We start from the raw sequence: 27,292 nt of genomic DNA on the forward strand, positions 1-27,292 counted from the left end.
TTCCCTGATGACTTACAGGCAAGGATTTTTAAAGGCAGGGCTAAATTTCAAGAAAGCAGAAGCTATAGGCAAAATTACATATCAATACAAGGAGGTTACACATTGGCTTAAGCTTAAAAGGGCGGGACATTTGAAGTCAAGGGCAGTCATAGGTGGTAGGTAGATTCAGAACTCTTCGGATTTGCAGTTGATTAAGGAAGGGAAACTTTGTTTAAAAATTTTATGTTCAGTAGAAAAATGTTAACTTGCTAGAGAGAATGACTTTCTTTAAGCCCCTCAGGAAGAAACTTATTAATAAAACAAAGGGTAATAGCTAAAGTTTAGTCTTCATTTCCCACTTATCTGGAGTCTGTATGCCAGCATATCCATTCAGTGGGGTTTCAAGCCTCTAAAAGACAACTTAAGGATGTATGTCAGTATTTAATCTTTAGTTTCTATAGGGAAAGCAAACATCTCTGGAGCTTTAACTTCCTTGGCTGTTGTTCTTAGGATACTGTTACCTTCTCATTTAACAAGTTACTTAATTATCTCTGGGGCTAGTTAGTTGCCTAGAATTTTTCTTAAAGGAACTTTGGGATTTTCCTTTATTTCCATGTTTGAGAGTTTGCAGGTCTCTTAAAGGAGTGTTGGGGTCCCTGCTATGTTTCACGATGTCTAGTGATCCTATTGCACAGGAAATTATAAAAGTCTTAGGAGCTCTATGTCAGGAACTGAGACCAAATATATATTTCTTATGTAAACCAAAAAGTATGTGAGACAGGTCCCAATCAATTTAGAGGTTTGTTTTGCCAAACTTAAGGACCATGGCCCGTGACACAGCCTCAGGGAGTCTTGAGAACGTGTGCCCAAGGTGGTTTGGTTACAACTTGGTTTTATACATGTAGGGAAACAGAAGTTAATAACAGGCAAATACATAATCAATATGTGTAAAGTTCAGTCTGGAAAGTGGGACATCTCTAGGTGGGTGTAAGGGAGGTTTTAGGTCATAGGTGGATTGAAAGATTTCCTGATTGGGAATTGGTTGAAAGAGGTGAGCCCCTGACTAAGGAGTTGAATTCAGCATAAAGAAATGCTTGAGTTTAGATAAGGGGGTTGTGGAAGCCAAGGTTCTTGTCATGTAGATGAAGCCTCCTGGTAGCAAGCTTCAGAGAGAATATATGATAAATGTCTCTTATCAGACCTTAAAATGTACCTTATACCATACTCTATGGAGAAGACCTAGTATGGGAAGGAAATTCTCTACAGAATGCAAATTTCCTGTACAGGAGGCAGCTAATTTACAGACCCATTTCAGAATATGGAATGTCAAGGAAATAAATTTTATGGTAAAATACGTTGTTGATTTTCTTCAGGGCCTGCAATAAAATACAGACTCCAACCTGACTCTGGTATAGCATTACATGTTATACCAGAGTCAGGTAGGAATTTGGTATTTTATTGCTACGAAGAGTCTGTTTCGTCAGTCTTATGATCTCTGTTTTAGTGTTAATGTTGCTCAGTTCTGTCTAAACTCTGAAGTGTGGAGTGCAGAAGCCCAGCATGTCCAATGCATAATGAGGCATGTCTGATCCCTCCCTTCCAGTCATGGCCTAAACTAGTTTTTCAGGTTTCTTTGGGGTCCACTTGGCTAAGAGGAGGCTCCATTCAGTTGGTTGGGGGGCTTAGAATTTTATTTTTGGTACCCTTATTATATCACAGATCCTTTCAGTCTTTTATGGCCATTTGACTTGGTGAGCAGATATGACCCAAGGGGATAGGAATAGGAAGCCACTCAGCTTTCTTGGCTTATAAGCTACCTTTATGTGTAAACATGTAAATGAAGGAGTCCTCCTTGGGATCTGTGTTAGCTTATTGGGGACATAATTTGGAATTTGAAATTAGGGTTCTTAAACAGAATGTGAATAAGTACTTCTATTCACATATTTTCCTGTGGACTCTGCAAAAAGGGATAGCCATGGCAAGACAGATGGGTTCCTGCCATCTCTCAATCTTTTTACCTTTGGTATGATGGCAGACCAAGTGAGTATATGGACAAGGCCACTGGATCTGGAAGACAAAGCCCTGTGTGGAGAGAGTGACACCCCTGTAGTGAGGTAGGCTTCTTGTTTCTTGTGCAAGTGCAACTGCAGTCCTAGACAGTAACAGCCTATCTTTAGCAAGTAGGATCTGGAGTTGCTGTGGTATTTGGAGAGCCAGCCAGTCTGCCACAGTTGCGTCAGGCTGCATGATAATATCTCTACAAAAAATGACTACACTTTTCAATCATAACTGCAGTTTCTGGTGTCTCATGCTGGAATTCATTTCTAAAACCAGAGTAGTATCACATTACAATGAATAAATCTCCAGACACTGATTTTTAGCTTCTGGATTTTTTGATCGTATAATGTTTACTTCTTTTCACTTCAGGGGAAAGAAAGTGGGCACATCTCTTAGCCTTAAATAACAGTCATGAATATTTCACCATGTGACCACAGTGATATGATGGAGGGAATCCAAGGAACAGAGGAAAAGAAGGAGAGTGTTACTGTACAGGGAATATGTTGTCATTTGAAATTAAGGTTTGGACATCTCAGTGAAATCATTAAAACATGGGAACTAAAGTGAAAATAAAGACTTGTGCTTAAAACACTGGCTTAAGGAGTTGGGCTTGCTTGGAGGCAGAGAGAAAACTAGCCAGTGAGTTAAACTACAACATTTGAAATATGAAGAGAAAAAGTACAAATTGGGTTTTATAAAGAGATCACTAGAAACTTAAGGAGAGAAGAAAATCAGCTTTAAAAGCAAACCATAGGGGAATTGGAAAAGGAAAGTTTAAAATTTAAAATATTTGAACTGGCCATTAAAAAGATAAGAGGCTTTTGGGAAAACTTAGGGCCTAGGTCTTCTCCTCATGTAAAAAGCCTCTCATACCTCTAGGACACCAATATAGGGCAGAGTCTTACTATGAGACTTTTTCTCCTGAACCTCCCTTCACAGTCTCTGGTAAGCTAGATTGGGACATATGGAGAACTCTTTCTCTTAGGCCAAGCGCCTCCTTTGTCCATTTTCTCTTCGCTGTTTCATTTGTAGAAAAACAATCTTAAATTTGAATCCTTTAAAATTCTAACTGAAAAGTCTTTAAATACAAATCTTAAGATTGTGCTAAGGTAGAAATTTTCTAAGTAAATTATTCTGTGAGTACAAAAATAATTGTATCAAGTTTCAGTATTTAATATTAGCTGTAGCTAATATTATGTGCATAGAAAAATATCAATCCAAATGAAAGAATTAACTTCAAATTAGAAAATAGTGTGGATTCACAGTTGTCTTCTCCCTTCTTACTCAAAACCATGCAGGTAATATATGCTTTAAACACTAAAAATGATGAGCATGAATCTGCAATTCAAGCCCTCAAAGATGCCCATGAAGAAGAAATTCAACAAATTCTTGCAGAAACAAGAGAAAAAATATTGCAGTATAAAAGCAAAGTAACAGAGGAGCTAGACCTTAGAAGAAAGATTCAAGTCTTAGAGGCATCATTAGAAGATCACATAAAAATGAAGCAGCAGGCTTTGACAGAATTTGAAGCTTATAAGCACAGAGTTGAGGACATGCAACTTTGTGCAGAAGCCCAGCATGTCCAACGCATAGTGACCATGTCTAGAGAGGTCGAAGAGATTAGAAGGAAATTTGAAGAAAAATTACGGAGCTTTGGGCAACTTCAAGTACAGTTTGAAAAAGACAAACGATTGGCATTGGAAGACTTGCGAACTGCTCACAGACGGGAGATACAAGAGCTTTTGAAGTCACAGCAGGATCACAGTGCCTCAGTAAATAAAGGGCAGGAGAAGACAGAAGAACTACACAGAATGGAGGTGGAGGCCTTGAACAAAACACTTGAGGAGCTAAGACTTGAACAGAAGAAACTAATTGAGGATTATGAAGGCAAGTTGAATAAAGCTCAGTCCTTTTATGAACGTGAGCTTGATACTTTGAAAAGGTCACAGCTTTTTACAGCAGAAAGCCTACAGGCCAGCAAGGAAAAGGAAGCTGATCTTAGAAAAGAATTTCAGGGACAAGAAGCAATTTTACGAAAAACCATAGGAAAATTAAAGACAGAGTTACAGATGGTACAGGATGAAGCTGGAAGTCTTCTTGACAAATGCCAAAAGCTTCAGACGGCACTTGCCACAGCAGAGAACAATGTTCAGGTAAGTAAAGAATATTATATTCACACATGAATTTTTTATTTCTTTTAAGTGTATTCATTTTGTAGGCTGGAGAGCAGTCTGGCCCACTTAGATCGGCTGCCTCACACCACTTAGCCTTTTTTTTTTTTAACCTTTTCCTGCTTTTCCTTTGTGAGAAAAATCAGTGACGGGGTAATTTGTGTTACCCCGTAGTTGTTATTTCAGAATTTCAGATATTAATGGCTCAAAGAGAGAAGCTTAAAACCTTGCTAATTATTGGCTGGGCACAGTGGTATATACCTGTAATCCCAGCACTTTGGGAGGCCCAGGCAGGAGGATTGCTTGAGGCCAGGTGTTAGAAACCAGCCTGGGTGAGAAGGCGAGTTTGGCGAGACAATACCCTGTTTCTGGGGGAGAAATATTGCTAATTATTTACAAATGGATTTTAATGTTGGGCTTAAGGTTTAATTATGGTTTTTTATTTTCATTTCACTAATAATGGTTTGCCTGCTAGCTGATATTTCAGACATTGATAAAAAAATTGATTGCTTTCTAAACCTGAATTTAAGAGATGTATTGTACAAGTCTGTGGGAAAAAACATACCAGAAGTCCGCAAGTTTTGTTTTGTTGGCTTAGAAAATTTCATGGCTATGTTTTTAATGTCTGTGCAGCATTAGAATGGATTAGAAAGGGTAGAATAGACTTTCCTGATTGGGTCATGTGGCTTATGAAAATATCAAGTTATAAGTGTCACCAATACTTATAGATTTAAAAATTGGTATATAGTTTAGCATGACTTCTGAATAAGAGAAGGCTGACACTTATAATTTAAATGAATTATTTAACTCAATATTATTCCCGCATTTTAACAAAGCCCATTTAATTTTTCTTAGGTACTTCAAAAACAGCTTGATGATGCCAAGGAGGGAGAAATGGCCCTATTAAGCAAGCACAAAGAAGTGGAAAGTGAGCTAGCAGCTGCCAGAGAACGTTTACAACAGCAAGCTTCAGATCTTGTCCTGAAAGCTAGTATGTCTGACCACAGTTTCTGATGTAATGCTTAGCTAAAACCAACATTTAAATGTTAATTCAAGATAACATTTGTCTTTTCTTCTAATATTTTAAAACTATTTAGACTGTAAATATGTTAAAGCATTCTTAATATCTTACTGATTACTTAAAGATACACAAATAACTTTTTTATTCTTAGGAATATATTTAGAAAACTTGAGAGTTAGCAGGTAAAACCACTAATAAGTTAGTCACTAAAAGAAAAACGGCTGGGGGCAGTGGCTTACACCTGTAATCTCAGTGCTTTCAGAAGCCAAGGTGGGCAAATCACTTGAGGCTGGAAGTTCAAGACCAGCCTGGCCAATGTGGCGAAACTCCATCTCTACTAAAAACAACGAAAATTAGTTGGGCATGGTGGTACACCCTGTAATCCCAGCCACTCAGGAGGCTGAGGCATGAGAACAACTTGAACCCGGTGGCAGAGGTTGCAGTGAGCTGAGATCGTGCCAGTGCCCTTTGCCTGGGCAACAGAGCGAGACTGTCTCAAAAAAAAAAAAGAAGAAAATAAAATGAAGCCATGAAGCACTCTTTTTCAAAAGGTGTTGTCCTTTAAAAACATACATTTTATTTTATTTTATTTTTGAGATAAGGTATTGTTCAATCACCTAGGCTGGAATACAGTGGCACCAACACTACTCACTGTAGCCTGGACCTTCTGGGCTCAAGTGATCCTCCCACTTCAGCTTTCTGAGTAGCTAGGATCAGATGTGTGCACCACATTGGTTGGCTAATTTTAAAAATTTTTTGTAAAGACAGGATCCTGCCATGTTGCCATCTCAAACTCCTGGGCTCTAACAATCCTCCCACCTTGGCTTCCCAAAGTGCTGGGATTTCAGATATGAGCCACCATGCCAGCATTTATTTAGTTTTTAGAGATGGGATCTTGCTCTGTTGCTCAGGCTAGAGTGCAGTGGCATGATCATAGCTCAGTGTAGCCCAAAACTCCTGGGCGTAAGTAATCCTCTCACCTTAGCCTTCCCAGTAGCTGGGACTCTAGGTGTGCCATGGGCTGACTTTTTTAGAGGTGAGGTCTCACTGAAAAAATAAATATTTTAAAGTGTTTAAATTAGTTGAACTGTATGTAAATTACAGCATTTCACTTCTTAGGGCTTGTTATTAAGGTTCGTTTTTGCAAACTAAAGCTTTGCCCATTTCTCAGGTGGATGCTATGCTGTTTCACAGCCCTTACTGAAGGAGGTGGGTGACTTGTGTCAGTTCTGAAGTTATATTTTGTCTAAGTGTTTAGTGTGCCCAGCAAGGCTGTTTGAGCTGGTTTTTTGGGAGATCTCATTTGATTTTGATCGGCCTATCAGTGAATCCCAGATTTTCCTTCTTCTAAAGTAGTTGTTTTTAATAGCCATTAGTGCACATTGGAATGACTTGAAGGGTTTGTGAAACTACAGATGCTGGGCACTCCCCTTAGAGTTTCTGATTCAGTAGGCCTGGGGTAGGTCACATTTCTAACCAGAGTTCCCTGGTGATGCTGGTCCGAGGTGCTTTGAGAACCTCTGCCTTAAACTATTATTTCTATGAGACCCTTTTCTTCACTGATTTTTCATCTTTCTGTCTCTCCCCTCATTTTTCTCTACCTTCCCCACTTTTTGCTGTCATTTTAAAGATTCTTTCATAACTTGGCTCCCCTTATCTGTGTCTTACACCACCTTAGTTGTTGCTTGGTTGGTTGTTTTTATTTGGAGACAAGGTCTCGCTATGTTACCGGCTATAGTGTGGTGTCTGTTTACAGGTGCAGTCATGGCTTACTGAAACCTTGAACTCTCCTGGGCTCAAAAGTCCTCCCACCTCAGCCTCCCAAGTAGCTAGGACTACAGGCTTCACTTTAGGTCTTTATCTAGCCTCTTGTCTGAAGCAAATTCAGTTTCAACCAAACTGCTATCTGCCATCTTTGTTTCCTACATACAAATTTCTTCCTCTTTATGTTAGCATTTGAAAATAAAGAGATTAGAAAAGAACAAATCACTCATTTTGGTGCCACAGTGTGAGTCAGTGCATCCTCTCCCTCCCTGTTTTATTCCCAGGAGACTTTCTTGTGAACCCCTGAGGAGTTGCTCCTACTTCAACCTGTTTAGTTTGCAATCTTAAAAAGAAACAAAAAACAAGCCGGGCGCGGTGGCTCACTCCTGTAATCCCAGCACTTTGGGAGGCCGAGGCGGGTGGATCATGAGGTCTAGAGATCAAGACCATCCTGGTCAACACGGTGAAACCCCGTCTCTACTAAAAATACAAAAAATTAGCTGGGCATGGTGGCGCGTGCCTGTAATCCCAGCTACTCAGGAGGCTGAGACAGGAGAATTGCCTGAACCCAGGAGGCGGAGGTTGCGGTGAGCCGAGATTGCGCCATTGCACTCCAGCCTGGGTAACAAGAGCGAAACTCCGCCCCCCCCCCCAAAAAAAAAGAAACAAAAAACAAACAAACAAAAAAAAGCAAGACCAGGCACGGTGGCTCATGTCTATAATCCCAGCACTTTGGGAGGCCAAGGTAGGCGGATCTCCTGAGGTCAGGAGTTTGAGACCAGCCTGGCCAACATGGTGAAACCCCATCTCTACTAAAAATACAAAATTAGCCAGAAGCAGTAGCACATGCCTATAATCCCAGCTACTCGGGAGGCTGAGGCATGAGAATTGCTTGAACCGGGGTGGAGGTTGCAGTGAGCTGAGATCATGCCACTGCATTCCAGCCTGGGTGACAGAGTGAGTGAGACTCCATCTAAAAAAAAAAAAAAAAAAAAAAGAAACAGCAAAATGGTACAAGGTTCAGGGAGCAACATTAATCATGTGAAAATGACTTTTTAATTTAAATTATTCTAGTGAGGTAAGAAGTATTTTTGTGTAAATATTTCATTTTATGTAGTGAAAAAAAGGAAAATTTGTACATGTAGACCATTTATTTTACTTAAGTATAAAGTATAGTTGTATTATTAAATATAAACTGTTTATCTCATAGTACAACTGATTTTTAAATTGAAGGGATTTTCTTTTTGGGGGATAGGTCATATTGGAATGCTTCAAGCAACTCAAATGACCCAAGAAGTTACAATTAAAGATTTAGAATCAGAAAAATCGAGAGCCAATGAGAGGTTATCTCAACTTGAAGAGGAAAGAGCTTTTTTGCAAAGCAAAACCCAAAGTCTGGATGAAGAGCAGAAGCAACAGATTGTAGAACTGGAGAAGGTAAAAAGTAATGGATACTCCATTCCACCAAAAGAGTTCAGTTTTCATCTTTTTCAGATTTGAAATACTTGGAATATTTTTTGCTACTCCACAGTAACAATACATTTTCTACTTTAGTAGTTAGTTTTGGTTCTAATTTTGAGGAAATGGGTGTACAGCTAGACTATCCCATATTGTATATTTGTTCAAAATATGTGGCTAACAATCTATATAATATAAAAAAAAACTCTTAAGACATTTCAGCTTATTTCAAGCCATAAATTGAATAAATTCTTACTTCAATGGAGTGTATATTTATAATCATATTTTGTCTATTAATGAAATATATTATTGCATATACAAGTAGAAAATTTCTGTAGAACTGAAAAGATGACAAACTTCAAGCTCTTAAAATTTGAATACCAACATAGTGAATTTCTAGTTTAACAAGTGAGACATCATTTATAGAGTAATTGCTGAATATGTATTCCAGTTTTTCAGATACCCACAATACCAAGTGGGAGTTTTAGACATCCTTTACTTTCTCTTTCCCTCAGTGTCTAAGTATTTTAAAAATGTCTATTCTCCTTGCTCCTTACTTACTTCCATTCAGTCCTTAACCTGGTGCAGTCTTCTCTGACCATCAGTCCACAGAATTTACTCTTGCCTCAGCCCTCAGTGACATCCTGATTGCTGGACTTGGTGGATCATAACTTACTGTGGTACTTACTACCCACTGACTTAGAATCTCTCTTCTCTTGGTATTTCACATTCTTCACATTTTTCTCCTACCTCCTTGGCCTTGTAGTCTTCTTTGTGAACTTCTCTCCTCCATCTGTTCCTTTACCATTGATGTTTCCAGCGTTTTCATCTCATTCTATGTACTCATTCATTCTAGTAACATCAACTGTCACTTATTCAGTGACAGCTTCTAAATCTTTGGGTCAGGCCAGACATTTTCCCTGAATTTAAGTCCTTTTATATATATAAAACTTTATACTGATATCTCCATTTGTGTTTTTCACAAACATATCAAGTTAACATGACCAAAACTTTCTCCTCTCAAAAGTACTAAATTTCTTTTACTCCTTATTTCAACCAGTAGCATCACAGTCTATCTAGTTGCTAAATCAAAAATCTGAAAGTCATTCTTGATTACTTTTTTCTCAACCCCTTTATCTGTTACAGAGTCCTGTTGGTTCTGCTCCCTTAATAAATGTTTATTCCATCCTCCCCTACTCATACCCGTTTATAGATCTGAGGTGTAGGCACATGTCATTGTTTGACTGGATTATAGTCACAACCGCCTAACAGCAATCTCTGCTTTCAGTTGGCTCACCAGTCTGCTTCCAAAATGATTGTTTTTAAAAGTATATCAGTTACTTAAACTTCAGTAATTTCTCAGTCGCTTCAGGAGAAAATTCAAAGTTCTTAGTATAAAAAAGCCCCCTTCTCATTATTTTACTCCTGCCTACTTCTGAGCCCCATCTGTCACCATTTTCTCACCTTGTATCCTGTATTCTCTCCAGACTGCTTAGCTGCATGGACTTTCTGTCTCCTTAAACTTTGCCATCTGTTTAGCTACTTGTCATCTTTTCAATGCTAGATAACAATAGAAACGGTTATGAATGTAGGCTTTTGACATCAGACCTAGGCTTGACATTTTATCATTAATTTCTTTATGGACTTGTTGTAATAATTAAATGAGAGAATGTCATTACCAGTTCAGATGTTTTCTCTTCTGAAAAGCCTTCCCTGATATCTCTCTGTCTTTTTCTGTCTTACACACACACACACACACACACACACACACACACACGCACACACACACACACACACTCTTTCCCACCCCATCCAAGTTAAGCATCCTTCTAATATAATCTCATAACACAGGATATACATCTGTATTAGTTCATTTTGCATTGCTATAAGGGAATACCTGAGACAGGGTAATTTAGAAAGAAAAGATGAGTATTTGGCGTGCAGTTCTTCAGACTGTACATCAAATGTAGTACTGGCATCTGCTTCTGGTGAGACCTCAGGAAGCTTACAATCATGTTGGAAGGAGAAGGGGAGGCAGCATGTCACAAGACAAGAGAGGGAGCGAGAGCGAGGAAGGAGGTGCCAGGCTCTTCTAAATAACCAGATTTCATGTGAACTCATAGAGTGAGAGCTCACTCGTTATTGCAAGGACAGCACCAAGCTATTCATACGGTGTCTACCTCCATGATCCTGACACCTCCCACTAGTCACACCTCCAACTTCAGAGGTCACATTTCAACATGAGATGTGGTAGGTACAGAAAATTCAAGCCTGCGTCAACATCCCTTTCTCATAGAACTTATAAAACTATATTGCCACAGTCCTTTGACTTTTTTCATTATTAGAACTGTGAATGCCCAAATGGTACGTGATTGACATTCAAAATTATATTGAGTGATATCCTTTGGGTGGGTTAACTGGTAAGCCATTTTGTGTACTATTTTGACATAAAAGGAAGCCCTTAACCTTGCAGGTGTATTAACTCACATTTGGTTCTAATTTGATAATAGTCTATTTTATCTCTTGCTTTACAATTTTTGATTTTGTATGGAGTACCCTGTCACTTTCGGAGAACACTAATTACTTATTCTCATGTTTTATAGTCTAGGACCCATAGCACTCAGCTTATTCAAGCTTCCATATTTATAGGGTATTCAAATTACCCTAATAGTAATGAAAAAAGCAGGTACCAGTTATTGATCTTTGTTTTCATTTTAGAAAGTAAACGAAGCAAAGAAAACTCAACAAGACTATTATGAAAGGGAACTTAAAAACCTGCAAAATAGATTGGAAGAGGAGGTGATGCAATTAAACGAGGCCCATTCTAAGACTTTGGAAGAATTAGCTTGGAAGCATCATATGGCAATTGAAGCTGTCCACAGTAATGCAATTAGGGATAAGAAAAAACTGCAAATGGTGAGTAAAAATATAATTTTTTATTGCGTTGTAAATCGTTGAGATTTCTGCAATAGTCTGGTGTGACCTATATTGTAGAGCAACAGTTTACTTTTTTTTTTTTTTTTTTTTTTTTTTGAGACGGAGTCTCGCTCTGTTTCCCATGCTGGAGTGCAATGGCATGATCTTGGCTCATTGCAACCTTCACCTCCTGGGTTCAAACAAGTCTTCTGCCTCGGCCTCCTGAGTAGCTGGGACTACAGCTGCGTGCCACCACACCTGGCTAATTTTTGTATTTTTAGTACAGACAGGGTTTCACCATGTTGGCCAGGCTGGTCTCGCACTCCTGACCTTGTGATCCACCTGCCTTAGCCTCCCAAAGATCTGTGACTACAGACTTGAGCTACCATGCCTGGCCAGTTTGCTTCATTTTGATGGCCGCTGTCTTGTAATCATTCTTGAAGTCATGATTCAAAGAGCAACATAACCTGATATTTCTTGATATGGGACATACCTTATTGAATTGATAATTAGACATTGCTACTTCACATAAGCTGTAATAGAACACTGTTTTTGTCCTTCAGCTGTCTCTTCATGAGACAACCAAATAGGTGTGTCTTCAGGAAGTCTTAACCAGTTGAAAGCACATATTCTCTCATAGACAGTTTTATTCCTTGGAAAAATGATTTATGTTTTGTTTTGTTTGTTTCTTCCTCAATTAAGTATTCACCTTGCTAATAGTAATATATGACAGACAGAATTGCATAGTAGAAAAAGCAAAGCATTTGACAGACCGTGGCCTTACACTGAGCTCTTTGCTTATTAGCTGTATTACTTTGAGCCCCAAAAGCGATGCCTCAAGCTCCTCATGTGACGGAAAATATGATCCATCTTAAAATGTTCTGTGAGGATTAAGTCAGATAAAGTATGGAGTACCCAGTCATGTGCTAGCACGTGATGATAAAAGTTAGTTATTAGTACTTCTTACTGTGTACCACATACTACAGTCATGTTTTACATCTTTTAAAAAATTTAATTCTTATGACACGTTATTGGTTTGATTTCTGTACCCATTTTCCTGAAGAGGGGATGTGCTCAAGCACATGCATATAGTAAGACTCATTCAGGCCTTCAACTCAGTTCCAGATCTGACAAACCCCAGGCATTTAAATATCATTATGTAGGCATTTATTAATGACAGTTGTTTTGTATTTCACTAATAGTACTTAACAGTTTACAAAGAACTTTCTCATATATACCTTAATACTTATGACGGGGAGATTAAAGTCACTTTTATTATCTAGATGGTAAAACACATTTAATAAACCTCAGTGATTTCCTCAGAGCCACAACGCTATTAAGAAGAGATAGGATATGAATTGAGATCTGCCTCAGTATACTTTCCTTTTGTGACATGACTAGTTGGGAAAAATATCTAAGACCTAAACTTAATTTAAAATTCAAATAAAACTTTCTGTTAAAATGTTATTTCTTTCTAAACTTACTACTATATGTTTATGTAGCCAGAGACAAAAATTAATGACATGTTATTTCTCAAGACTCTGTCATTTTCTCTGTGCCAGCTCACTATTCCAGGACCAGTTTGCACAGCATTAGTTATGTGAGGTGTGTACATGCTTAGCAATTCTGGGTGCCTGTATCACCTGTTCAGAGTTTTATAGAGAAGTGTTCCGTGGTAACTGCTTCTTCTGCACTCTCTTTCTTAGCTGTCTTTTGGTATTATTTTTCATTTCTATATTCATTTTCATCTCTTAGCTACCTTCTTTCTTATTGAAATACCTAAATTACGTATGGCCTACCTTTAGCCTGTATTCCTCTCTATTAAGTTCTAAGTGCTAGAATCAAAGCATCTTTCGTCTATGTCATTTTTACCTCATTACTTTACTCCTCATTATCCCTTAACCTTATTAAATTTTAATTTTCTAGCACCTGCCTTAAGTTACTTAAATTTCTTTTTTTTTTTAGCTGCTTAAATTTCTTAAAGTCTTTCTTTAAAACGTGGTTGCCATGAGACAGATGACATGAAATTTCCTATATGCGAACATATTCACCACCCTGTTGCAGCCTTATTTCTACCCTTCTCTTTTATCAGAGTCACTTGTATATCACTTGCTCTTTCTTCCTCTCTTACCTCTCTACCTCATGTCTGAACCTAAGCTGAAACCAGCCTCCTTCCAAAATAGCCTTCCAGTGTCAGATTCTCTCTTAAGGAACACTTAGCTGAAGATGACTTCTCTTTTCTTACTATTCAGTTATCAAAAAGGATTGTATTGTCCATAACTCTAGTTGACCCACCACAACTGAGAGTAAATATACAGAGAACCCATGCGTAAAACTGTTAACAAAGGAGGCTTGAGGTTGCCATCCTTAGAAAGGCAAGTTGACTCTTGGCCGGCATCTGGGAACTTGGATTTTGGGAGGGATTCCCCTATTCCCTAATAAGAATGACTCACTGGCCTAAGCTGTTTACCCAAACAATGTGGTTTATCCTGAACACCTGCTTTCCTTCTGGGAATCTGGATTTTGACATGTGACAGGAAAACACTACCTGTATTATCAGTCCCTGATAAAAAAAACCTGGGCACCAAGTCTCTCAAGAGCTTTCCTGGTAGACAGTGTTTCACACAAGTTGTCACAGGTTGCTGGAGGTATTCAGCCTGCCTTGAATGAGGACGGCATTTCACACAAGTTGTCACTGGTGTCTGGAGGTATTAAGCGTGTCCTGTGTGAGAGGGCTCTTGGAAGCTTTGTACCTGCATCTGGTTTCCAGCAGACTTCACCTCTTGTGCCTTCGTCTTTTGTGGTGTGTGCTTTGAGTCCTGTGCCATAATCACAGCCGTGAGTACGACTGTACTCTGAGTCCTGTGAGTGTAAATCATCAAACTTGTTTGTTTTGGGGACCTCTGACACAGAACCCTATTTATTATTATTCTCATTTTACCCTATAAAAATAGTGAACTGCTTGTAACATACTGTGCTCTTTTGTGCCTTTGTGGTGGTTAGCATATGGTTTTTCCCGTGCCTAGAATGTGATGTTCCCCTCTTGCTACATCACCTTTTGTTACTGGTGTACTCCTTCAAACAGTGCTTAGGAATTGCTGTCTCTCTAAAGGTTTCCCTGCCAAGCTAGACATTGTTAGTTCCCCTTCCATATACTCCTGTACTCCCTGTTCCTGTCTAATTTGCTTAATATTCTTTAATTGCTTGATACTGTGAGCTTATTAAGGCCAGGCTTAAAGTCTTATTGCCTTTTTTACCCAAGTGTTAAGTAGCATGCCTGGCAAATAGTAAGTGGTCTTCAGTAATTAGCAGTTTTACCAGTTTTGCTCTTTAATTTGCCTTCATTTTATACTTGTTCATTCTTGACTGTGTTCTAGTGCTAGACCACTGAGTTGTAGAAGTGCTACTGGATTTCATTTTTGATGTAAATATAAAAGAATTTGAGGGGAGAAAAAGAATTTTTAATTCAAGAGGTAATTAGAATTTTTTATCTCATACTTTTCTGTTTTTTGAGTTCAACTTGATCTAGTCTGGTCACATGTTCTCACCATTTAAAAAAATTATAACCACATCATAAATTAGAATGGTAGAATCTAAGCCACTATGGTGTCACTGTTAACTCTGATATTATTAATTAAGGGTAAGGCCAATTAGAAGAGCAAAGTTTCAAAATAGAAAACAGAATAGTCTTTTTCTTGGAGTCTTCAAAGTATATAATATTTGCAATTTTGTTAATTTTTTTAAAAATTATTTTTCTAAGGAATTGGAAGAACAATATAACAAGGAGAAACTAAACCTGGAAGAGGATAAAAATCAGCTTCAGCAAGAGCTAGAACACCTAAAGGAAGTACTGGAAGACAAGCTGAATACAGCCAATCAAGAGGCAAGAATTCTTTAGATCTGTTGCCTATGTTATAGATATTAATAATAATAACTTATTCTGGTGACATTGTATAGGTAGGTAAGTCTCAGTGAAGGTAACATATCTAGAGTAAAAATAATTTTAAAACTTTAATTGGTGTTGAATTTTTCATGACACTCTGGTTATGTTCTACCAGGTAAAAATTTACCGTCGAAAACATTAAACCAAGGTGCTTTTGTGGGGAGAAGCAAAACAGAATATCACCACATAGGAAAAGAAGAAAAGAGAGTTCTCTGCCCTTTTCAAAAAAAAAAAAAAGCTTATTATTCTCTATACTCTATCTTTTTCTACAATTTCAATAGAAACTGACGATGGTAGCTAGAATCAATAGGCTTAATCTGAATAACAGTGTATGACATTGATCTTTTAAGACTAGATATAAATGAAAGAGGAGAAAAGAGGGAAGTCAGAGTTCTTCTTCAACCTTATATCAACAAAGTTCCAGGTGGATTAAGGATTGGAATATAATATGAAAATCATGCATATGAATATAAATAAAATATGATCACAAAAGTGACAAACCTAAGGACAAAGAAGGCTTTTTGAACTTGATATCAAAGTTATGAACTGAAACATAGACTATCTATACAGTTTAAGCTAAACTTCTTTATATCAAAACATACCATAAGCAAAATTTAAAAAGAGGAAAAACTGGGAGAGATGGAGTAAGAGACTGACAGATTAACCAACGAAGAATTTATGTCTTTAACACTTTAAGATTATTTACAAAACAATAAGAATAATACAGACACCCAGATTATCTTTTTAAAAGCTAAAGATGAACATGAAAGAACAATTTGTTTTGTGTAATTTAAGAACTGGAAATGAAATCAATGGGATGTCATTCCATTACCATAAAATTAACAATGATAAAAAATTGAGACCATGCAGTGTTAATAAGGGTAAAGAAATAAGCACTGAGAAACTGCTGATGGGAATATAAAGTTGTATAATTTTTTTGGAAAGGGATTTATCAGCACATATGAAAGTCTTAAAGATGGGCATGTCCTTTAACTCAACAGTTTCATTTTTTGTGTATTTAACATAAGCAAATAATTATGGATTCTTGACAAAATTTCAGCATTGTTTATAGTAGAAGAAGTATAGAAAAACTTAAATTTTCTCAGAGATCTGTCTACCTGGAAGAAAGGGATTCTTTTCCTAGTTCACACGGAAGTTTTGTTTGCTTCTCTTTCCACGTTCTGGGGCTGCTTCCACGCTGAGGGGTATTGCCTTTTTCCTGCTCAGAGGCACACATGGCCTAGCAGCTGCACTGGTGCAATACGAAGTCAAAGCGAAGGCATTTAGGGTCCTTCTAGGAGTTAAATACCTTCATTCTGAGATGTTAAAGAGATGTTATTTCTTCTTAATTGCTAGTAAGTATATATTAAGTTTTTCTGTAATTGACTCATTCGTTCATTTATTTAATAAATATTGAATGGCTATTAGGTACCAAAGTACTGTTATGTACTGTGGTTTCAGTGGTAAGTCAGTCAGCCATGGTCCCTACTGCTATGGAGAGGCAGTCACAAAAACAAGTAAATACAAGTCTGATGCATATTACAAAGGGTGGTAAGTAATTAACAAGGCTTGTCAAAATAATAAATTTAGGAAAGCTTATGCAAAGGCCCTGAGGCACGAGAAATTTCTAGGAATTGTAGGAATACCAGCTGTATTAGTTGATTTTATGCTGCTGATAAAGATATACCCAAGACTGGGCAATTTACAAAACAAAGAGGTTTAATTGGACTCATAGTTCCATGTGGCTGGAGAGGCCTCACAATCATGGTGGAAGACAAGGAGGAACAAGTCAATCTTACATGGATGGCAGCAGGCAAAAACAGAGCTTGTGCAGGGAAACTCCTGTTTGTTAAAAAACATCAGATCTCATGAGATTCATTCACTATCACAAGAACAGTGCAGGAAAGACCTACCCCATAATTCAATTCTGTACTCCCCCATAATTGAGTCCCCTCCCACTGTGTTCCTCCCTCGACATGTGGGAATTGTGAGAGTTACAATTCAAGATGAGATTAGGGTGGGGACACAGCCAAACCATATCACCAGAAAAAATGGAGTATGGTGGCAACTATAATAATTTATATTTATTTAGTGCTTACTGAGTCCAAGACTTTGTTTTACGTAGCCTCTCCTTTATATGGTTCTCTCCTTTAATCCTCACAGCAACCCTGTGCGGTAGGTACCAGTTACTAAGTTAAATAACTTGCCCAGGTCAGCACATAATAAGTAGGTAAAGCCAGATTCCATTTCATGTAGTGTGCTTTCAGAACTCAATTCTTAACTCTAGTGTTACTCTTTCTCTCAATGACTGTAAAGACCAAGAAGAAGGGATGCCATGCTGAGGCAGGAGATTTAGGCAGATGCTATGCCGTGGGGGGTCTTGTAAGCCCCATGAAAGATTTTGCAAGTTATCCTAAGGGCAGTGGAAAGCAGTCGAAAGATGCTAAGTGAACATATGTGGATGCTTGTGCAGTGGATGAGGCTTATACTCATGTCCATATTTGTAACTTATAAAAAACTCACTCTAATGTTGAAAGGAGAGTGAATTAGAGAAGAACAAATATGCAAATATGGGTATTTCAGGGAGGAGATTTCTACTTACTGTATTCCCTAAGTTTGTACATCAATAAGGAGAATCTGAGTATTGATTTCTGTTGCAAATGACAGAAATCCTAGCTCAAACTAGCCTAAGGAAAAAGAAAATTTATTGACTCATGTGACTGTAAAGTTCAGAGATCATGTTAGCACCCGATAAGACTAGATTCAGAACTGAAATTGTGACAATGGAACTCAGCTTTTCTTTTCTCCTTAAATTGGGTTGGTTCTCTGTGTTGACTTCATGCTTCAGTCATACATTCCCTGAGGCATATGTGCAGCTTGCAAAAAAACTTTTCTAGTAGCTCCTTTTTAAAGTCCTGAGTTCACTGTGACTAGATCAGCTTAAACCACATGCCTGTCCCTGAACCACTCCCCATACCAACAAAATGAGATGATGAAGCACTTTATTCTGTTTACGTTTAATGCTTCTAAGACCACATAGATTAGTAGAGAAGGTGAGTAGATGCCCCAAAAGCCAAAAGGAGATTTTGATATTAGGAGACAATAGATGTTTTCCCATGTATTCATTTTTATTATATTTAAGAAAACAAACTGATCAGTTATGTCCAACAATTATTTGCTTTTTATATTTTATTACATTTAACTTTGCAGAAGTTTGAAGTTTTCGCCTGTTTAAATATTGTCTCTAATTAGATTTATAGTTGCCCTAATATACCTTCTCTTTGAATTCTTTATGTTACTTGAATACTAATCTTTATTTCTATATTGCATTTGTTTTGTTTTAACTTTTATTTGAGATTCAGGAGTACATGTGCAGGTTTGTTATATAGGCAAACTCATGTCACAGGGGCTTATCTCCCAGCCTAGTACCCAATACTTATTTTTTCTGATCCTCTCCCTCCTCCCAACCTCCACCCTCCAGTAGGCTCCAGTGTCTGTTGGTCCCCTCTTTGTATCCATGTGTTCTCATCATTTAGCTCCCGCTTATGAGAACATGCAGTATTTGATTCTCTGTTCCTGTGTTAGTTTGCTAAGGATAATGGCCTCCATCTCTATCCATGTTCCCACAGAGGATATGATCTCATCCCTTTTTATGGCTGCATAGTATTCCATGGTGTATATGTGTCACATTTCCTTTATTTAATCTGCCATTGATGGATATTTAGGTTAATTCCATGTCTTTGAATTGTGAATCATGCTGCAATGAACATCACATATTGCATTTCTTTGCATAACTTATTCATCTGAGCATTTTCAGGATTCTAGAATATTATTCTTCATGCTGATAAATTTAGTTTTTTCTTTATTGATTGGGACCTAATGTTTGTATATTGCTTTCTGGTTAAAGAGTATTTTCATATATATCCTTGAATTTCAATTGTTATAGTAACTCCATGAGGTGGGATTATTACTCACTCCTATTTTATGGTGACCGACCTTTGACTTTAAACTAGATTTTTCTGCCAAGTTCTTTCAGCTCTGTCATAGCTTCATTCCTTACTGTCATTCATTCACCACTATAAATATATTTATGACACTCCCCTCAATTAAAAAGTATAGAAGATATAAGTAAACAATATAGACTAGAGAAAGCACTCATAAATATAGGGACATACTAACTTTTTAAACATCGTAAGTGAATACTATATACAAATATGCCAGTAAATTTTAAAAAATTGGAAAAACATGTCTGTATGAAAATTTAAATTTTTGAAATGACTCAGAGTAGTTAGTTGTACAACCTCACCAAAGAATGAAAATTAAAACTGTGAAAGAAAAAGTCTAACAGGTATCCAGAGAGACACTAGGCCTAGAGGATTTAATGGATGAATTTTACCAGACTTTCAAGAAACAGGTAATTCTTTTGCTTTGAAAATATTTCAGAGCACAGAAAAGATGTGTAGCTCTCCTAATTATCCTATGAGGTTAGCATTCCATTAAAGACACTAACAAGATAAAATACTACCACCAACAGTATTGCAGAGCATATACCTTCATGGAGAGGGGACAGGAAGACTGTGCATCTGGGGAGGAAATTGTGGGTCAGAGAAGGAATGAAGGATGACTTTTGTATTTTTCTTTGTGATGTATGTATTTACAAGGAGAAATATTCAAGTATTATTTTTAAATTACAGAGGTCAGGGAGGCTGTGTACCTGGGTAGGGAATTATAGGTCAGAGAAGGATTGAAGGAGAATTTTTGTATTTTTCTTTGTCATGTCTGTATTTACAAGGAGAAATAGGTATTATTTTTAAATTACCAATTTTAATTTTTGTAGAAATTTCATAGGTTTGGCCATTTTGTAAGAATGGGGTTTTTGAGGCCGGGCGCGGTGGCTCAAGCCTGTAATCCCAGCACTTTGGGAGGCCGAGGCGGGTGGATCACGAGGTCAAGAGATCGAGACCATCCTGGTCAACATGGTGAAACCCCGTCTCTACTAAAAATACAAAAAATCAGCTGGGCATGGTGGTGCGTGCCTGTAATCCCAGCTACTCAGGAGGCTGAGGCAGGAGAATTGCCTGAATCCAGGAGGCGGAGGTTGCGGTGAGCCGAGATCGCGCCATTGCACTCCAGCCTGGGTAACAAGAGCGAAACTCCGTCTCAAAAAAAAAAAAAAAAAAAAAAAAAAAAAGAATGGGGTTTTTACTTTATAGCATTGTCCCTAAATAATTTGAAATATGTCACGTATGGATTTTAGTACTCATAACTTTAGGGTAGGGATATGCTTAATCAGCAATTGTCTATTAGCTCCTAATTTCAAGAGTGTATAAATTCAACGCTTAAAGATTTCATGAGACAAATTTTATGTGGAAAGACAGGAATCATAACTTATTCTAGTTTAGGATACATATACCAGCTTATCAATATTTTGTCCTAAATTTATCTCCTTTGGAAATAGCAGGAGATACTGATTCAAATGAAATATGCGATTAAATTTAATATTTTTTAATCTAAAATTTTGTTTCATTCTTTTATATAATCTTATCTTGCTTCAGCTTCTTTCAGTTATTTTATTGCATGGTAGAACTAGGAATTCTCTTTGCTAAACAAAGGTATATCTATTCCTTTACATGGTTGTCATGAAAAAAAGAAAATTTTAAATATGAAAGTCTTTTCAAAACATAACAGAAGAAAGCTGTCATGGTTATTTGAGTGCTTTTTCCAGATTAATCAGGAAATGATCCATTCAGTAAAATTACAACTAAATTTAAAAACTTTAGGTAGAAATTGTAAGACAGTTTTGCTATTCTATTACAATGAAGTATATTAAAAGTACTTTATTTACTTACAGATTGGCCGCCTCCAAGATCTGGTAAAGAAAAGTGAGCAAGGTCTTGGCTCTGCAGAAGGAGTTATTGCTAGTCTTCAGGAATCCCAGGAAAGGCTTCAGAATGAGCTTGACTTGACTAAAGACAGACTAAAGGAGACCAAGGATGCTCTATTAAATGTAGAGGTAATTTCATAATTCTACTGCAATCTAAACAGCAGCAAAGTAAAACTATAACTTAGCCATTTGACATACAGCTATTTAAATAGCATATTGTATATAATTAGTATATTTGTTGTTAGAACTACCATAACAAAGCACTACAAACCGGGGGGATTGAAAACAACAGAAATTTATTGTCTCATAGCTCTGGAGGCTAGAAGTCCAAAATCAAGGTGTTGGCACGGTTACGTTCCTTCCTAAACTAAGGAAAGATCCGCCCTTGCATTTTGCAGCTTCTGGTAGCACTAGTCATTCCTTGGCATTTGGCAGCATAATTTTTATCTCTGCCTATCTTCACATCTTCGAAGGATACCAGTCAGCTGGACATGGTCGCTCACGCCTGTAATCCCAGCACTTTGGGAGGCTGAGACGGGTAGATCATGAGATCAGGAAATTGAGACCATCCTGGCTAACATGGTGAAACCCCATCTCTACTAAAAATACAAAAATTAGCCAGGCGTGGTGGCATACTCCTATAGTCCCAGCTACTCAGGAGGCTGAGGCAGGAGAATTGCTTGAACCCAGGAGGTGGAGGGGTTGCAGTGAGCCAAGATCACGCCACTGCACCCCAGCCTGGATGACAGAGCGAGACTCTATCTCCAAATAAAAAAAAAAAAGGATACCAGCCATATTGGAATAAGGGCTCACTCTGCTTCAGTTCAGCATTGTCCTAATACATCTGTACTGACCCTATTTCCAAATAAAGTCACTTTCTGAGATACTGGGAGGAAGGAGGGTAGGTAGGACTTCAACATTTTTGGGGACACAGTTGTTAAACCCATAACAATTAGAATGTACAATTCTTTTACTACTAAGAGTTAGAACTCTGATATACAACAACTAAGCGCTTCTCTGTGTCTGCAAATTTCAGAAAGACTTTGCCTTTTTTCTTCATTCTCATGAAGCACAGCCAAGATTTAGATTGTCTTAGATAGTAGAGAAGAAGAATCCATAAAACTGGTTGTATAGTAACCAGGGAGTTCTTAACCTTTTCCTTCACAGAGATGGTTTAGAGTATAGGCTCTGAAGTCAGGTTGTTTGTATGTAAATTCTGAATCCACCAAATTGTATGTAACTTTGGGCAAAGACTCACCTTTCACATCAGCACAATGAAGGAGGAATTGGGGGTCATAACACTCTTTACAGTGCTATTGTAATAATTAAATGAGATAAACCATTTACAGCATAGCGCTTAGCAAAATAGTAAACATTCAGTAAATACTGCCTTTTACTAATATTTCAAAATACCTGTTTTAGTTTAGAATTCATGACATTTAAAAAGCATATAAACAAGGGCACTTTTTAGTGACATTTCAAAAGCGTATACACAAGGATTTACCTTGTGTATGGGGCATATATAATTCTATTTATATTTTATCTGGGATATAGTTATATTCTGTGTGCATTGTATATTTATTATCTTCCATTCTGAATTATATGACAAAATAAATTATTTCATTTTCCTTGAATCTTCTTTTCTTTATGTTTACCTTTCTTCAGTGGCTGTGTGATATGACAGTATTAATATATAACAAGAAATAATTGGAATTTAGAGCTAGTACAATATACAACTTGATATACTGAATTTCTGTGATGCCAGATATATTGACTATAATCTCAATGGTAGCATTCTGCGGTGTGAAGCTGAACTGGATGACCACCTCCATTAAGGGATGTTTTTTCCATTGTCAAAAAATAAAAGGAAAATGATATTTTAAGGAAATACAAATATATTTAAAAGTAAACAGTCAAAATATATGTAATGAATTTTAGTTGAATATAGGTTGTGTTTATATGGTATCTTGGAAGTTCTCTCTTGCCTTGGTGCACACCCAATTCCTGACTTCAAGGTATTTTATCCTGGTTGCCTTTCCCCTGCTGTCCTTGCACTGAAAATTGGGCATACTGATTCAGTTTCCTTTCTTTGAGGTCTTCTTCATGTGTACATTGTTCTTCTGTCCAATAGTAGAAAATACTAAATGCTAAACCTTTTAAGCAAAACCCTATCAAGTGCTCATTTTCTGTTCTGCTGAAGAATTTTTTTTTTTTTGAAATGAAGTTTCACTCTTGTTGCCCAGGCAGTGGTGTGATCTCAGCTTACTGCAATCTCCACCTCCCGGGTTCAAGCAATTCTTCTGCCTCGGCCTCCTGAGTAGCTGGGATTACAGGTGTCCACCACCACGCCCAGCTAATTTTTTGTGTTTTTAGTAGAAACAGGGTTTCACCATGTTGGCCATGTTGGACTTGAACTCCTGACCTCAGGTGATCCACCTACCTTGGCCTCCCAAAGTGCTGGGATTACAGGTGTAAGCCACTGTGCTGGGCCCTGCTGGAGAATTTTAACTTAAAAAATATAAATGCTGCATCTTGGTTTATCACAACTCTGCATAAACTTTTTAAAAGGAAGTTTTTTGTTTTTTTTTTTGGTACCTCTCTTCTTCTAACCTACCCCAATAATGTCTAATAATGTGCTTTACAGTGAGGAAAAGAAATACTTTTTAAGCAGTCTACTCCATTTAGTGTTGCCTTTGGTGGAAAAGAAAAGAAGTTACTAGAGGCAGAACATTTAGTGAAAAGAACAGTTGGCTAAGATGGCTGCTATCAATTTTCAATACTTACTGCTTAGTACCCAGGCCAACAATGTAGAATGGCAATTTCAGCATTGGCTTGCTTCTTTCTCGTAAATCTGGATATACCCTTCAAAAACCACCACACCACATGTCGTTAGCAAGTGGATGATCTAGAAAGGGTCATTGTGATAACAGGAAGATAGACCATCGTCTGCTCCTCTTCTGCCTTGTGCCCCAAGAGCACCTGCTCTGCTGGCTGGGGCTGATGGTTGCCAGTGTTGTCCAAACAGGTCACCTCTATCCCTAGGCTCCATGGAGCCACTTGATTCATGCTAATCTACAGGAATTTTGTTTATTGTAGCATATTATCATAACACTGAACACATAGACCACTACTTTGAAGTTACATAATAAAAACAGTAGCCTAAATTCTGCATAATCATTTTTATCATGTCAGGTACAGCTATATACTTAAGTTTTGAGAAAATAACATACTTTTGAATATGAGTATGAGTGAATTTGAATATCTGTCTATGTAATGTGTGTACAGGTGTAGGTAATTGGATAATCAATTTACTGTTAGATACTTAATATATGGAAAGTATAATTAAGATGATTAATGCTGACTTTATTTAAATAATTTCTGATACAAGACTTAATAAAATGTAGTCTAGACAAGAACATTTAAAATATAAAATTCGTTTTACCTATTTTCAGAAAGTCTTGAGTCATTTTCACAGATAGCATTATCAATTATTGTGCTGTAAGAATTTAAAAGTTTTAATGCAAGCACTTTACTTATTTAAAATAACCAGCACTGTCTTTGTTTTTGAAGTTTAGTCTTCATTGAAAAGTTTTTATTCTTCAGGGTGAGCTACAACAAGAAAGGCAACAATATGAAGAAACAATTGCTTCCATAAAAGAAGAAGAGAAGCTCAAAGTGGACAGAATAGCCCATGACTTAGAAATCAAGTGGACTGAAAATCTTAGGTATATTTTTTTGTTCTGTAATGTAATCTTTATCAATAAAGACATATAAGAAAGTTTTTCTCTTAAATGGCTCATATTGTCCTATTATTGTTAAAGACATAGTAGCAGTATTTTAAAATTTCCTGTGATTAGATACAGAGAAATTGGATTTTTTTTGTTTGAATTCAGATTTACTTTTTGCATTTCTTTGAATATAAAATAGGCAGAAAACTAACCTGAAGTCACAAGACTTATTTGTTCTAGTACCTATTCTGCTGTTAATAAATTGTTGAATCAGTGATCTTGTGGTAAGTTCAACTTACTTTACAGTCCTTAACTGTAGTCTGCTTTTACTCAGAGTCACAGACTTTTGAAGAGGATTAACTAAGCGCTTAAAAAACCTGTGGACTCTGTTATAGTCAGTCAGAGGAATAATTCTCTTTACAAAGTAAATGCATTTGTCTTATTTTAGACAAGAGTGTTCTAAACTTCGTGAAGAGTTAAGGCTTCAACATGAAGAGGATAAGAAGTCAGCAATGTCTCAACTTTTGCAATTAAAAGAGCGAGAGAAAAACGCAGCAAGAGATTCATGGCAGAAGAAAGTAGAAGATCTTTTAAACCAGGTAATTTATAATCTGTACATGATTAAGGTTCATTTCCCTTGACATTCTCTAGCTGGGGAAATATTGTAAAACTCTGTGTTAATTCACTATATTTTGTTATTTTTCATGGGACAAACTTAAACTTTTTAAAAATATATAAAACCAGGAAGATATATTCATAAACTTATAAAACATTGTGCTAAATTATTATTTTATATATGCAGTCTAAATGCTGAGAAGAATTTATGATTTTTTTAGTTTAATATTTGACCTGAAAATATTCAAGATTTTAAATGGGCAACTTGCCTATTTTTTAAAAGTATAAAATGTTTTTTCATGTCATTAGATACTGCTTGGATAACAGAAGATAGAATTTATTATATGTATCATGATTACCAAAACCAGTTACTAAAAGTGAACGGCTTTTCTCACTAATGGAGTATTGCCTGTTATCCTTCAAAATTCTTTAAGCCCCTTAGAATATAACATAAACAAAAGGTGATAATATTCCTAAATCTGTGTTCTTATGCTTATTTCCCTAATATTTGTAACTGTAATTAAAAGAATTTGCACATTTTCACTCATTTAGACAACTTTTAAATTTATTAATTCTTAGCATTCTTCTGCAGAGTGAGTAATTAAATAGGATTAACTGCCTGAATCACCTGTTGATTAGCAAGTGCAGAACTTGGACAAGAAGCAACTCAATAATTTAGTGCCAGAAACCTCTATTATCTTTCTATTTGTAAGCATGATGAATTTCAAAATAAACAGTATAGGCTTTTTGTAAAATCATATGTTACATAGGTACATACATGCAGTGTCTTTCAGGAATACTTGTATCTCATAATAATTCGTAATGTTACTCTGAAAAGAGAGAATACATATGTATATTTACATGTGTGTCTATATGAGCTTTTGTCATTTGAAACTTTTGAAACTCAAAAATAAGAACAAGGAAACAACTTTTACTGGAATTTGGACGTTAGCATTGCTTATGATAGACTTATTTTACATTCCTCTTAGGGACCCAGAAGGACAGATTTTACTGGGTAGAGTGGTACTAATCTTCTATCAATAGACGAATAGTAAGATTCTGCACCTAGAAAGATTAAATTAGTTTGATTATTTAATACATATGTATTTTTTCAACCAGAAAGTATTGAACATAGATAGTTTTTGGCTGGGTTTGTACTATAAAGTGGGCTCACCACTTCTGCCTATTTTCTGTCAAATTGTTTTATTTGTTATTCCTTTAATCTCTATTGTATTAATTTGTCGGATGTCATCTATACATCTCTGAATTTTGTTTCTTCTTTTTTCCTTTGGGTGTCTATTCTGCAGTGTTCTGTCCTGAGAGGACCTAATGCTTTGCATCTTGTAGTCCTGCATATCATAAAACAGTTTATTACATATTAGCTCCAGTTTCTGCCAGCTTTACAGAAAAAATTTCTAAATCAGTTTTCAAAGCAGATTAACCATAAATATCAAGATAACCAGGAATTAATTGGTTCCCAAGGTAAAACTGTTCTGTGATGCTCTGTGCCATCAGACTATTTCCAAGATTATGATGTCTTCCTTTCTCCCCACTTTTAAATTGTTTAGGCACTTACGTTACCATAAAGAAACTGGCAAATAGCTGTTGCACTCCAGGATTGTCTATGCCTAAAGAAAGTTAAGAAAACAAGTGCACAAAAAGATACCCCATTAAAGTAAAAATGGGTATGATACTATCAAGGTTTTATTCTTTCTAGGCATATTAGATGACAAAAAATTATAGTAGGACCAGTGA

At 36.8% G+C, this 27,292-nt stretch overlaps 1 protein-coding gene across 14 annotated transcripts in view; it reads left to right on the forward strand.

Annotated features, from left to right (window-relative positions):
• The window catches only part of FAM184A (family with sequence similarity 184 member A), a 123,565-nt gene that overhangs the window by 46,902 nt on the left and 49,371 nt on the right, over positions 1-27,292 (forward strand). For 13 of the 14 annotated variants that reach the window (XR_004267836.1, XR_004267837.1, XR_004267835.1 and 10 more), the window contains exons 2-9: positions 3,336-4,190; positions 5,064-5,199; positions 8,249-8,430; positions 11,170-11,367; positions 15,128-15,250; positions 21,162-21,323; positions 24,798-24,919; positions 25,371-25,521. Coding sequence is in view for 11 of the 14 variants with exons in the window: in XM_032274921.1 (XP_032130812.1) it covers positions 3,336-4,190; positions 5,064-5,199; positions 8,249-8,430; positions 11,170-11,367; positions 15,128-15,250; positions 21,162-21,323; positions 24,798-24,919; positions 25,371-25,521 (1,929 nt within the window). In the remaining 3 variants the exon portion in view is untranslated. Of the gene's footprint in view, positions 1-1,720; positions 2,094-3,335; positions 4,191-5,063; positions 5,200-8,248; positions 8,431-11,169; positions 11,368-15,127; positions 15,251-21,161; positions 21,324-24,797; positions 24,920-25,370; positions 25,522-27,292 lie in introns of those variants that run through there. The other variant, XM_032274931.1, reaches the window with a different exon arrangement.

The sequence above is a fragment of the Sapajus apella genome, unplaced genomic scaffold (assembly GCF_009761245.1).
Source record: "Sapajus apella isolate SASKATOON/1434 unplaced genomic scaffold, GSC_monkey_1.0 scaffold6, whole genome shotgun sequence".
In the NCBI taxonomy this organism is placed as follows: Eukaryota; Metazoa; Chordata; class Mammalia; order Primates; family Cebidae; genus Sapajus; species Sapajus apella.